An 11,224-nucleotide genomic window follows, 5' to 3' on the forward strand; every position below is an offset into this window, starting at 1 on the left:
CAGCAGGAACCTATACAATTGGGAGAATGCCATGAGCCAACTTTTAGAATTACATTATAGTCTTGGTAAGACAAGAACTACACATTCAAGCTCTTTTCTGCTTGCATTCTTTTGTTCAACTGACAGAAACCTCTTACTGCTTGGAAAACCATGCCTATGAATCACCACTGCAGCTTAGCTCAAAAAGGCTAATAATGATCATTCTCTTTTGGAGTACATGTTAAAGATTAGATGTTCCTCAATTTACACAAAGCAAGTTTCTTTCATGATATGTGGTTGTGTGGGTATTTCCTCGGCCATGACAGCGGAGGTCACCATATGTGGAGTTCAGGCAAGGGTTTGCCACACATTTTCAGAGTTGAGCTGTCCCAGATTAATTAATGCAAATGTTTCCTTGCGATCATTACAGGCTTTAAATCCAATTGGTGCTGAATGCAAGTTGTCCGGTTACTCAGAAAGGTGGCGGGGTTGATGAAAGCGGTATTATGGCATCATAATCCATGCTTTTTGAAGGTCTGTCTCAGTGCTGTAAGTATTACATAAAGGAATTTATCTACTTGAAAACAAATCGATGAAGGTCTAGAATTGGAGCACCTGGTGGACTCACATCATATCTAAGAGACAGCCAAACATGCAGAAGGGAGATGAGGATTAAGCACTGACCTGATGGACCGTATATGTAGTAAGAAAATATGCCAACTCATGGTAGAACAGCGTGGCCATTATAACTAGCCCAATGACGGAAACTACAAGAAACAAGAAGAAGCGAAACCAACATCGTAAAACTAACATTCAAAAGACAGTACAGACACTGAATCTAGATTCAATAAACACTCCTTTTCGTTTCCTAGATACAATATTGCATGCATGATTGCAATAAATGGTTTCAGTTCAAGAATTTCTCTTACATTATGATCCACCACAAACAAAGCTAAGAATGATCATTTATATGATTTAACACATCTTTTATCGAAACCCATTTACAAACTTCTCATGAAAATTAGTTATCTTTGCATTTTTCCATCATAAATCACCCGCCACGCCACAACCACTCAATCTACACACCCCACTAGAACCTTAATTGAGTAAAATACTGCCAATACAACCATTCCAAGCTTAAAACCCACCTCCACTGCGCGAAAAAAGATAACTTCCTATCTCAAATTATGTAAAAAAAAAAAGAATTCAATAACGTTAATTTACCAAGAGCCCCAGATTGTGTCTTTTGCAACAAATGCTCTTCCGCACGGGGAAACGCATCCAGTCTCTTTATAGCTTGTTTCACTCCCATCTTTTTTACCCTTTTACAACACCAAACTGTCAGCTGCATAAATTAATGGATCACAAAAAACCCACATCAGAAAACCTTCCAAGCTTGCTTCTTTTCTTGCAACAACTTTTTTAACATCGAAAAAATATAGAATTTAGTGAATTATGACAAATTAAGGATCCCCAGTCAAGTTTATTACAAATTAATAAAAAAATCCACCAAAGGGAAGGGTCCAGACTATAAATGGTGATTTTTTTGTTTTTGGAAATATAAAATAGAATTGAGCGTCGGTGATAGATGGTGAGGAAACGTACATGAAGAGAGATTCAGGGGATACTCGAGGGGAGAGAGAGAGAGAGAGAGAATCGGGTTTTACGAGGGAGTCGAATTGACGTCGTTTTAGATGGATGTTTTTCTGATTGGATGGGCCTTACTTTTGCATTGCAGAAAGGTTCCAACAGGGCTTCTGAGTTGCGTTAAAATATTTTTTTATTTTTAATATTTGTAAATTAAAATTAAAAAATTAATTCGATATTTTTTAAAATAAAACATATTTTTCAAAAACAGAATTTATCTTACTCTCACATTTGTACGTGATTGATAAAGTTATGTATATTGTTTTTTGGTTAATATAAAAATATATAAAAATATTTTTTTAATTTATCTTTTCGAAATGCAAAAATAAAAAATAAGAATAAGCATAAGACATATATAGTATCTCATATATAATTGTAAAATATGTACTAGCACAGTAGCATGGGTTATTCCAGGATCTAGAAGCTAATTCGAGGCACGGATTGGTCTATGATAAATAAATAAATAAATAAATAAATTTAGACGACCCAGTCAAAGTTTAATCTTTAATCTATTAATTTTTTTATTAAAATAATAATATTTTTTTTCAAGTGTTTACTTACAACTTAAGTTTTGTCTTGAGTTGGATTTATTACTGCGATTATATAACTTAAAATATTTAAAATAATTGATTTGAATTTATATTTGGATTTCTTATATCTAATCACACATGAGAATTATAGTAAAATTCTATATATATATATATATATATATTACCATCAAATATTAATTATAAATAATTTTTTTTCAAACCCGCTACTTTTGTTCTCCAAAAAAAATACTTTATTATTATATCAATATTATTTTGCTAATAAGATTAATATATAGAATGCTCAAACACCTAATACAAACGCCAAGAGAGACTTGCAGTTATAATTATTTTCACTAATATATATATAGCTTTCTAAACCAACCAACCAACCAACCTCTTAGACTCTAGTTCCTTCCCAATAAACTTTTTTATGAAAATTTAAATTCAGAGAATTCAATTTGGACGTTTATGGTACTGAAAATAATTTTTTTTAGTACATATCTCTTCTTTAATAATCAATTTGTATAATATGAAATGTTTTATAATTTATTTAAGTATTACTGGTTTTTTTTTTAACAAAACAAATTGCCCAAAACTTACAATAAAAAGACATTCATATTTCAAATTGGTTTTTGAATTAGCTTTTATGCATCAGAATCAATTATTTATTTTTAATTCAATCTTAAATATGCAATTCTTTGATATACATTAAAAAATATTATTTTTTCTATTCAAAATAGTTATAAAAACTGGCTTAGCTTGCTGAATTTCATCTCAAATCAAATTATTTTTTTATCATATACACATCATTTCAGTACTTTTAAAATAAATAAAAAATTTAAAAATATCATTATTTTAATAAAAAAATTATCTCGTTAATCTAACCGGACTAACCGGCAAGGTTTTAAACCGGGTCAGAATACTGCCCAGGTCTCATAACAAGGGCCTCAAAACCCACAAGTAAATTACCAGCCAAGACAAAACAGTGACCGTTTTCACTTCAACCTCCTTAAGGCGGTTGCTGTAGTTGAAGTCTCGTGCCTAGGTTGTCTGTTATTAACCAGCGGCAGATATGGCAACTGTAATAATAAAGAGATTAGCAAAATCTCCTTTTGTTTTGATTACTGTTTTAGTCACTCTTGCTGCTTTCTCCTTCACCCCCAGATTTCCCTTCAAATCCTTTAGCAATTCTCTTCAACAACAGGTCCAGTTCCCCCCCTCTTCTCTCTCTCCTTTTTTTTTTTGGTTTAAATTTTGTTCTGATGGGATTTTTTTGGGCTCAAATTGATTGAATTTGAAGAGTTTTAGCTCAATGAAATGACCTTTTTGGTCTTTAAAACATCAAAGTGTTTGGCTTTCGTTGTTATTACATGACCCAAATGGTTAAAAAGTCCAACCCTGAATGATTTTTTTTCTTTCTGGAATTTGAAACCCCAAATCATGAACATGCTTTGGTTGGCTTGTGGAGACTGTAAATGATATGATCAAATTCCCAACATTGACTGTATATCTTGAAATTCTAGAGGTTGTTCACTGCTGAAGAACTTGCTTTGTACAATGGAACTGATGATACGTTGCCCATCCTTTTAGGAATTCTTGGGTACACTCGTCTCTCTCTCTCTCTCTCTCTATATATATATATATGTTTTCTTGTTCGTGTGTTCTAAATTTGTGCTTATATGAATCATTGAGCTTATTATAGTGGCTAATTTTGATTACTTGTTTTTAAATTAGATCTGTGTTTGATGTAACAAAAGGAAAATCTCATTATGGGGTAGGAGGGGGTTACCACCATTTTTCTGGAAGGTTTGTTCTCCCCGATCTTCTCACTAACTCTAATCTCGTCGCTCTATTTTGCAATTAAGTGGCTCCTTTTTGCTGTTTCGAACTGCCGGTTTGGCTCGAAACAAAAAATGCTCTATAACCTCATTTCTGTATCACTTTTAGTTTGATGGTGTGAAAATTCTTCCGCATTATCACGTGCTTGAAGACATTAGAAGATTTTGTGGAATTAATTGGCTGGTGCAAATTTCTGTGCAATCTCTTAAGTGAATCTGCATTTAGTTACTTTTGATTGTTCTATGAATGTAGTAGTTCCTATGATTTGCATAGCCGTGGTTCTTGTAATGTTCACTTATGGAGTACATGCAAGCTGCACAAGTTTTGATGGAGTCAAACCTGGATATCTATTTTTTTTCCCCTACAGCCTACTGATTCTTCTGCTCGTGCAGTTTAACTTCCATCAACATCAAGAGCATTGTATTTCGTTCTTGTGAACCTAAGCTTGTTTGTGTTCTTTGATTCCCAAGCTCAGCAAATACTTAAAACACTTCATAGTCCCCGCTCTCAACTTACCAATTTAAATTATTCTAATGATTGTTTGGTCTGTGGCTGGCCCATTGATCTATATAATAACAATCAGTTGTTCTTTCTCCTGTTCTCTGTTTGGTTAAAAATGAATTTAATACTGCAGCTGACTACTTTCTTATTCTTGATGAACTTAGAGATGCTTCTCGTGCATTTGTTTCAGGAAACTTTACAGGTAAAACCTGTCTCCTATTATCATATATATATATATATATATATTTAATCTGGGCTTCAACAATATGATTTTTGATGTTTGTATGGATGATTAAATTCAACAGGCTCCCCCTTCTCATGCTTTCATCTTGAAAACCCATGATTCCTCATTTTCCACCTACCAACTAACTAATCACAACCATTCCTAATGATATTAGTTTGTTGTTGTTGAAACAATTCCTATGAATAGGTTCTCAGGTCTCAGTAACTAAGCACTCATCTAGATTCCCATCATATTTTAAACATCAACTCCATAAGTCTGTCACTCGTATCCCATCAGAAGTCCAGCTGACTTTTCCCTTCCATACTAATTTGCCTTTGTCCCTGAAAATGAATTGCCTTTGCAAGTATATTTATCTCCTCTTCCCATTTTATGCAGGAGATGGACTCACAGACTCATTGCGTGGTTTGTCGAGTACTGAGGTAATCCCCCTCATGTTCCCTTTCCTTCAGGCTGAGGAATGTTTGTGTATATGCACTGCAAGTCTGTGCGGCATAGCCCTACTATGACCATTTTCTATGTCAAAGAACAACTCCACCTTGTTGCATTATTTATAGCATATAGAAAGGTAGTTCAAAGCATACAGTTCATCTTGGAAAAATTCAGTTATTAATGAGCATATTGGACATTGTCATTGGTTTGGGCACAGTTAAAGGATGACTACCATGCCATGCCATGCCATGCCTGTGCATCATCCTTCATTTTCTGTTTAAAGCTTCCATATCATTTTAAGAGTTGTTTTCTTTTTAAACTCTCTTAACACAATGGTTATTTGTCAAAAAGTGTCAAAAAGAAAATAACATAAACATCCAACTTCATTTCTGTATTATGGATCAATTTGTTAAACTTTTCATACCTGCTCCATGCTAATGTTGGTATATGCTAAAAGTTCTGTGCTGTATGATTCAATTATTGCCGCATCTGTAGGTGAAGAGTATTGTTGAATGGCGAGAATTCTACTTCAGAAGCTACACGTGAGTTGCACATTGTCCATATTATGTCCTTTGAGCTTAGTATGAAGGAGCAAAAAGAAAAATCCGATACCATGGAGCTCTTATGAATTTAATATCTTTTCCGTTCATTCAGTTCTAAAAAATTCTAATAGTCTATATTGAATTGCCAAATTCTCTAAGATTATGTCCGGAACATTGGTGTTATCAGTAAAACAAGAGAGATAAAATTGGTACAGAAATCAAATATTCACTGAACAAGTACAACTCTTGATATTGACTTGGTGGTCGCAATCACAAATCCTGAATGTCAGGTTTGTTGGTAAACTGGTTGGTCGCTATTCCGAGCTCAATGGACTGGATATGTGTTTGTAGACCTAGAAGCTGTTCAGTTGCGTGCTAGGTTCTAGGGACGTTACAGACAACCTTGCATATGGACGATCGAGTCAAACACCATTTCTTCAATTCGCAAGCAATAAAATCACATCACAGAAGTATTTTCTCTTTTGAATGATCATGGGTTACAAAGTGATGTTTGATTGTAACATTTCATTGATGAACCTGTCTAAATTAATGGATGATGAACCATTAGGGACAGTAGCCTCTTCCGCCTCCTGCTTCCAGTGTTCGGCCCTTTCCCTCATTTTCTTACACTCTTCTCCTCCCATCAAGTTCCTGATAAGCTTCTCCACGTCTTCCCTCCTGACATTGTTGTCAATCTCCATGCCTACTCCCCATTCAACGCAAGCATAGCTACAATTTATTGGTTGATCAGCGAATAAAGGCCAACATATCACTGGCACTCCAGCACACAAGCTTTCAATAATCGAATTCCAACCAGTATGAGTTAGAAATCCCCCAACTGATGGGTGGTTCAGAACTTCCTCTTGTGGACACCAACTAGTCACGAAACAACGATTCTGAGTTTCCACTTGAAACTCAGCTGGCAAAATCGCCGACTCACCGGTAACCAAATCCGGCCTTATTATCCACAAGAACGAGATCTCGCTATTAGCTAGTCCCATGGCAAACTCAACCAGCTGCTCTGCTGTCATCACTGCTATGCTTCCAAAGTTCACATAGACAACTGACTTGGGCTCCTTGGTATCTAGCCACTGAAGGCATTCACTATCTTCTTTCCATAGATTGTATCCAATAGAGCTCAACCCATCTTGTTGAATTTGATTGAGAAGCAACTGGAGGGGACCGATGGAATACACGCGAGGAAATATAGTGGAAAGGCCATCCAAAACATCTTTCTCCAATGCATCAAAAGTATGAATAGCAATTGCATGAGCCTTAACAGAAGTCTCAGCAGCTTGCATTACAAAGTTGAATGGAAAGTCATCCGGATCTATTCTTCGAGTATACGGATAATCTTTAAGTTGGAGCGGTTTCATACCAGGGATTCCTTCTATAATTGTACTTTCAAGATAACCATTTGTTAGATAACTTTCATCTGTAAGAACGCAGGGCGTTAAAGTTAGATCATGCTGAACAATCATTGGATAGAATCATCAGATAATCACAGTTCTGTTCAAACAAGAATTTTCTTGATTATAATCTAATAACCAGGCAATCTAAATCAATGAAAAGGCCTCATGATCTTACAAAAACTTTCTTGAATAGTTTTGAGCGCACAATTGGCCTGATCTTAATTAATTTACGAAATCCAAGAATCAAGACCAGATCAACCACATGCCCTGTGACCTTTACAACAAGATCAGTACCTTTAAGTGGAAGGAAGCCCTTCTCCTTGAGGTCATGAAGCTGCTTGAATCCCATATATCCACATGCAGACATGGTGACAAGCATCACAACTGGGAGTCCAAGTTCTTCGGCAGCTGTGATGGTGAATCGCAAGAAAACATCAGAAACTAGGCAAGTAATCGGAGGATTGTCAAGTTTGGCTAGAAGAACCTTTAAGGGAGCTAACATATTGTTTTCAACAGCCATGGCAAGAGGAATAGTTTCCTGGGAAGAATCTATATGTGAAGGGGGCAGGCCATCAGGGATGGTTTCAAACCGGAAGTGGGGCAAGCCATCAAGGGCATCTGGGCCTCTTGATTTCAAGAAACGTTGGTGATTGAATTCTGTGTTGACAAATGTTATGTGAAAGCCTTTGGAGTGTAAGAGTTTTGCCAATTTAAGCATGGTTTTTATATGGCTTTGAAATGGATACGGGATCAAAACCATATGAGGCATGTAATTAGCTTCTGGTTTGGATCCCATCTCTCACAACTCTCTCTATGCTTGCTTCGTTTCTTCGGAAGACTGCAGACCATGCAGTAGAATGTGAAATCTTTGCTGATGTATCTCATCAATTATCATTATCTTTTAGGGTGTTTGTCTCTTTTTAATTACAAGACTATTATGAAATAATATAAATCATATTCTATAAATTATATTCTATCATTTTATTTAATAGCTTAAGTTTTTAGATAAGATAGTTTTTTGATATGGTATTAGAGTTTTAATGATCAAACAGTCTCAAGTTTAAATCTCACCATTTCTATTTATTTGATAAAAAAAAATTAAGTATAAGATAATATAATCCTATACAAGTTTCAAGTTTAAAAAAGTTTCACTTGAGGAGGTATATTAAAAAATAATATAAATTATATTCTATAATTTTATCTAATAATTTAAATTTTTAGATAAGATAGTTTTTTAATAAAAATATATGACTTGATGTTATATGTTTTGTCTGGTTCTCTATGTCACCATCGTAGAGAAAACGTGGTCAAGTGCTTGTGTCACGGGTGACCGGATCTTGTACAGGTTCAATTATTTTATTTTTCGTGGTGATTAAGTTTTAAAGAAATCAAGAGCTTATATGATTTGATTACAAATTCAACGCCAATTACATTATTGGTTTTTTGAATTAATTTGTCCGCCAAGTCAGATTTAACAATTAGACACGAGTTGTCAACAGACAATCAAGCCTTTCATAATTACCTTACTTGGATTCAAGACGTTCTCTGTGGGTCCCATTGATGCGATCACAATCACTTTCACATAAAACATAGTTTCTCCAACAAATAATCAATAAAATCCAATCATGAAACTTGTTTTCTTTTTCTAAAATTAAAATAAGTAACAAATTAACTCAATGATTAATTAGAATATTTCATTTATGAGTTTGTCTACATTAGTGGAGGATGAACCTTTTGGGCCAGTAGCCTGTTCAGCCAACGTCTTCCACTACATGCCTTTTACCCTCATTTTCTTTCCCTCTTCTCTTTCCAATAACATTTTGACATTGAAATCATTTTTAATCTCCACACCAACTCCCCACTCACTGCCAGCATATATAGCTACTGTTTATTGCCTGATCAGAAAAAAAAGGGCCAACAAATCATAGGAACTCCTGCACACTAGCTTTCATCAGTTGATTCTCGTTATAATCTCTCCAGCCTCTTAAGACAACAAGGGACAGAAAAGTGTGGATATATTGCTGAAAGATTTGAACTACAACTTGCTCTCATTATTAGTGATGGGGAAAGGGAGAGATGGGTCGCTATAAACATCAAGAATCTCAATTCTAGAGTGAACATTCACGTCTTTCATTAAATAATATTAATTTACTTATTAGAAAGTCTCTAAAATTTAAAAGATAGAATCTTTTATAGGTATCAAGATACATTAGTGTTTGATTTGCTTTATTATTATTATGGTGTTAGTATTTTCTATTTAATTTTTCTAAGATGAGTTTGCTATCGATAATACCTTTAGATATATTTATAGAGAGGTAAGAAAAACTGATGCATATTTTTTGAAATCTATATTTGATTTGAATTAAATTTAGCATGTGATTTAAGAAACAATTAAGATAGAAATCTAAGGAGATTTAATACGCCTAAAAACTTATTTTTTTCTTAGTATTTTAAGTGTTTATAACTCGTAAATAGCAAGGAATATAAAACAAAAAAACTAAGTTAAAAATCTAAGGAAATTCAATGTGTTTTAAAAGCTCATTTTTGCCTTAATATTTCATACTTTCATGACTTATAAATCGTGAAATCAAAATTTAAAATATTCTTAATTATAATTGAAGTTTGTTTCAAGGATAAATAATGAAATTGTCCTAAATAATATTTTGGGCATAAATCTGCTCTTATGTTAAAAATAAACAAATTGTATTATTCTTAAAAATATTTTGAACATTTACTTTTCATAGGTTTCTTTGCCCTTAAATTATTAAAGGATAATGACTTATTATTTTTAGAAAAATATTTTGGATATTAACCATTTGAGGTTTATTTATCCAAATACTAACATTAAATAATGAAAAATTATTTCTAATAATATTTTAGTTATTAATCCCTTTGGGATTTCTTTATCCAAATATTAGTAGTTAATAATAACAAATTATTCCTAATAATATTTTGAATATTTATCCAATTGAGATTTCTTTATCTAAACATTAATAGTAAATAAAGATGAATTCTCTAAAAATAAGATTTTTATATTTCTTGAATATTGGTCAACATCCTTTTAAATTTACAAATATATTGTAAAATCTAAAATACAAGAAAATAATTTTTTTTTTGTGTTTAAGAAATCCATACTAAAACAACATTTTCTTTTAAACTTTGAATATTTAATTTTTTTAAAAAGAAATGTTTAAAATTTATTAGCAATATAAAAAATATTTTTATTATAATTAAAACAACAAATCACAGTAAACCACAGTTAAAACGACAAACCATCACATATATTTCGTAAAACTTAGACAATGCATGTAAAACAAAGCAGGAGGAACCCGGAAAGAAGGTCATCTAAAGCCAAATCTCATCAAAACAGAATCGGTCTCTCAACTCAAAGCCTAAACATAGCATGACCATCGTTTTCAACAGAAGGGAGTAAGTCATGTAAATATGAAAGCTAAACGTTTGAAAACCAAAACTATAACAGAAAACGTTGCTCCCGCCCGTCCTTTTTCTAATTTCTGACACTGCCATACTCGTTTCATGAAATCAGAAAGAAAACACTGGGGAGGACGCCTTTATATCATGTATATCACAGACTAAAAACCATAAAAAAAAAAAAATCATGGTCGGCTATCCTTTCTCCAGCGAGTAGTAAAGGGATGGAAAAAATATAACCTTCCTCAGAACATGCCAACGTTACTTGAACTAAAAAGGAACTTTCTTTGTGTTTTCTTTATCCTCTGGACAGACTACATTTAGGAGCACAGCTCCTTCTATACAGAAACTTAGAACTAAGGAGGTACCCGAACAGAGAAAAAAAAAATGGTGAGGGTCTTTGAAGCTCATGGTTTCTCGCGGTAGGGGAATAAGGAAAAAAAACACGCCTTCAACATAAACAATAAGCTAAACTCAAAGCCATGAAAGATTAATTAGTGGGTGAGCATATAAATTTTGTCCACACAAAAACTGCATGCTCAGAGCAAAGGGAGAAACAGGCTTGGAACAGAACAACCAACAGATGCCTAGTTTAAATATAACAAAAAAGAAGAAGGTGCGCGCAAACTGATCCGGACACCTATGAAAATCAAAAAAAAAAAAAAAAGA

The 11,224-nt window shown here is 33.5% G+C and overlaps 3 protein-coding genes across 5 annotated transcripts in view; 1 reads left to right on the forward strand and 2 right to left on the reverse strand.

The window, feature by feature from the left end:
- The window catches only part of LOC105115038 (endoplasmic reticulum-Golgi intermediate compartment protein 3-like), a 5,169-nt gene extending 3,447 nt beyond the window's left edge, over positions 1-1,722 (reverse strand). The window contains exons 1-3 of the mRNA XM_011011806.1: positions 1,585-1,722; positions 1,204-1,324; positions 664-746 (exon numbers count right to left, since the gene is read on the reverse strand). Coding sequence (XP_011010108.1) covers positions 664-746; positions 1,204-1,291 — 171 coding nt within the window. The 5' untranslated portion in view covers positions 1,292-1,324; positions 1,585-1,722. The remainder of the gene's footprint in view (positions 1-663; positions 747-1,203; positions 1,325-1,584) is intronic.
- Positions 1,723-3,077: 1,355 nt separating this feature from the next.
- LOC105115039 (membrane-associated progesterone-binding protein 4-like) overlaps positions 3,078-11,224 on the forward strand; it is a 14,623-nt gene continuing 6,476 nt past the window's right edge. The window contains exons 1-6 of the mRNA XM_011011807.1: positions 3,078-3,360; positions 3,680-3,756; positions 3,891-3,962; positions 4,661-4,698; positions 5,116-5,159; positions 5,665-5,711. Coding sequence (XP_011010109.1) covers positions 3,229-3,360; positions 3,680-3,756; positions 3,891-3,962; positions 4,661-4,698; positions 5,116-5,159; positions 5,665-5,711 — 410 coding nt within the window. The 5' untranslated portion in view covers positions 3,078-3,228. The remainder of the gene's footprint in view (positions 3,361-3,679; positions 3,757-3,890; positions 3,963-4,660; positions 4,699-5,115; positions 5,160-5,664; positions 5,712-11,224) is intronic.
- Positions 6,153-11,224, reverse strand: part of LOC105115037 (7-deoxyloganetin glucosyltransferase-like) — a 21,535-nt gene continuing 16,463 nt past the window's right edge. The window contains exons 2-3 of one of the 3 annotated variants that reach the window (XM_011011804.1): positions 7,418-7,943; positions 6,153-7,146 (exon numbers count right to left, since the gene is read on the reverse strand). In XM_011011804.1, the coding sequence (XP_011010106.1) occupies positions 6,209-7,146; positions 7,418-7,919 (1,440 nt within the window). In that variant the 5' untranslated portion in view covers positions 7,920-7,943 and the 3' untranslated portion in view covers positions 6,153-6,208. Of the gene's footprint in view, positions 7,147-7,417; positions 8,005-11,224 lie in introns of those variants that run through there. The other 2 variants (XM_011011805.1, XM_011011803.1) reach the window with 2 other exon arrangements.

The sequence above is a fragment of the Populus euphratica genome, unplaced genomic scaffold (genome assembly GCF_000495115.2).
Source record: "Populus euphratica unplaced genomic scaffold, PopEup_1.0 scaffold633.1, whole genome shotgun sequence".
NCBI classification, from domain to species: Eukaryota; Viridiplantae; Streptophyta; class Magnoliopsida; order Malpighiales; family Salicaceae; genus Populus; species Populus euphratica.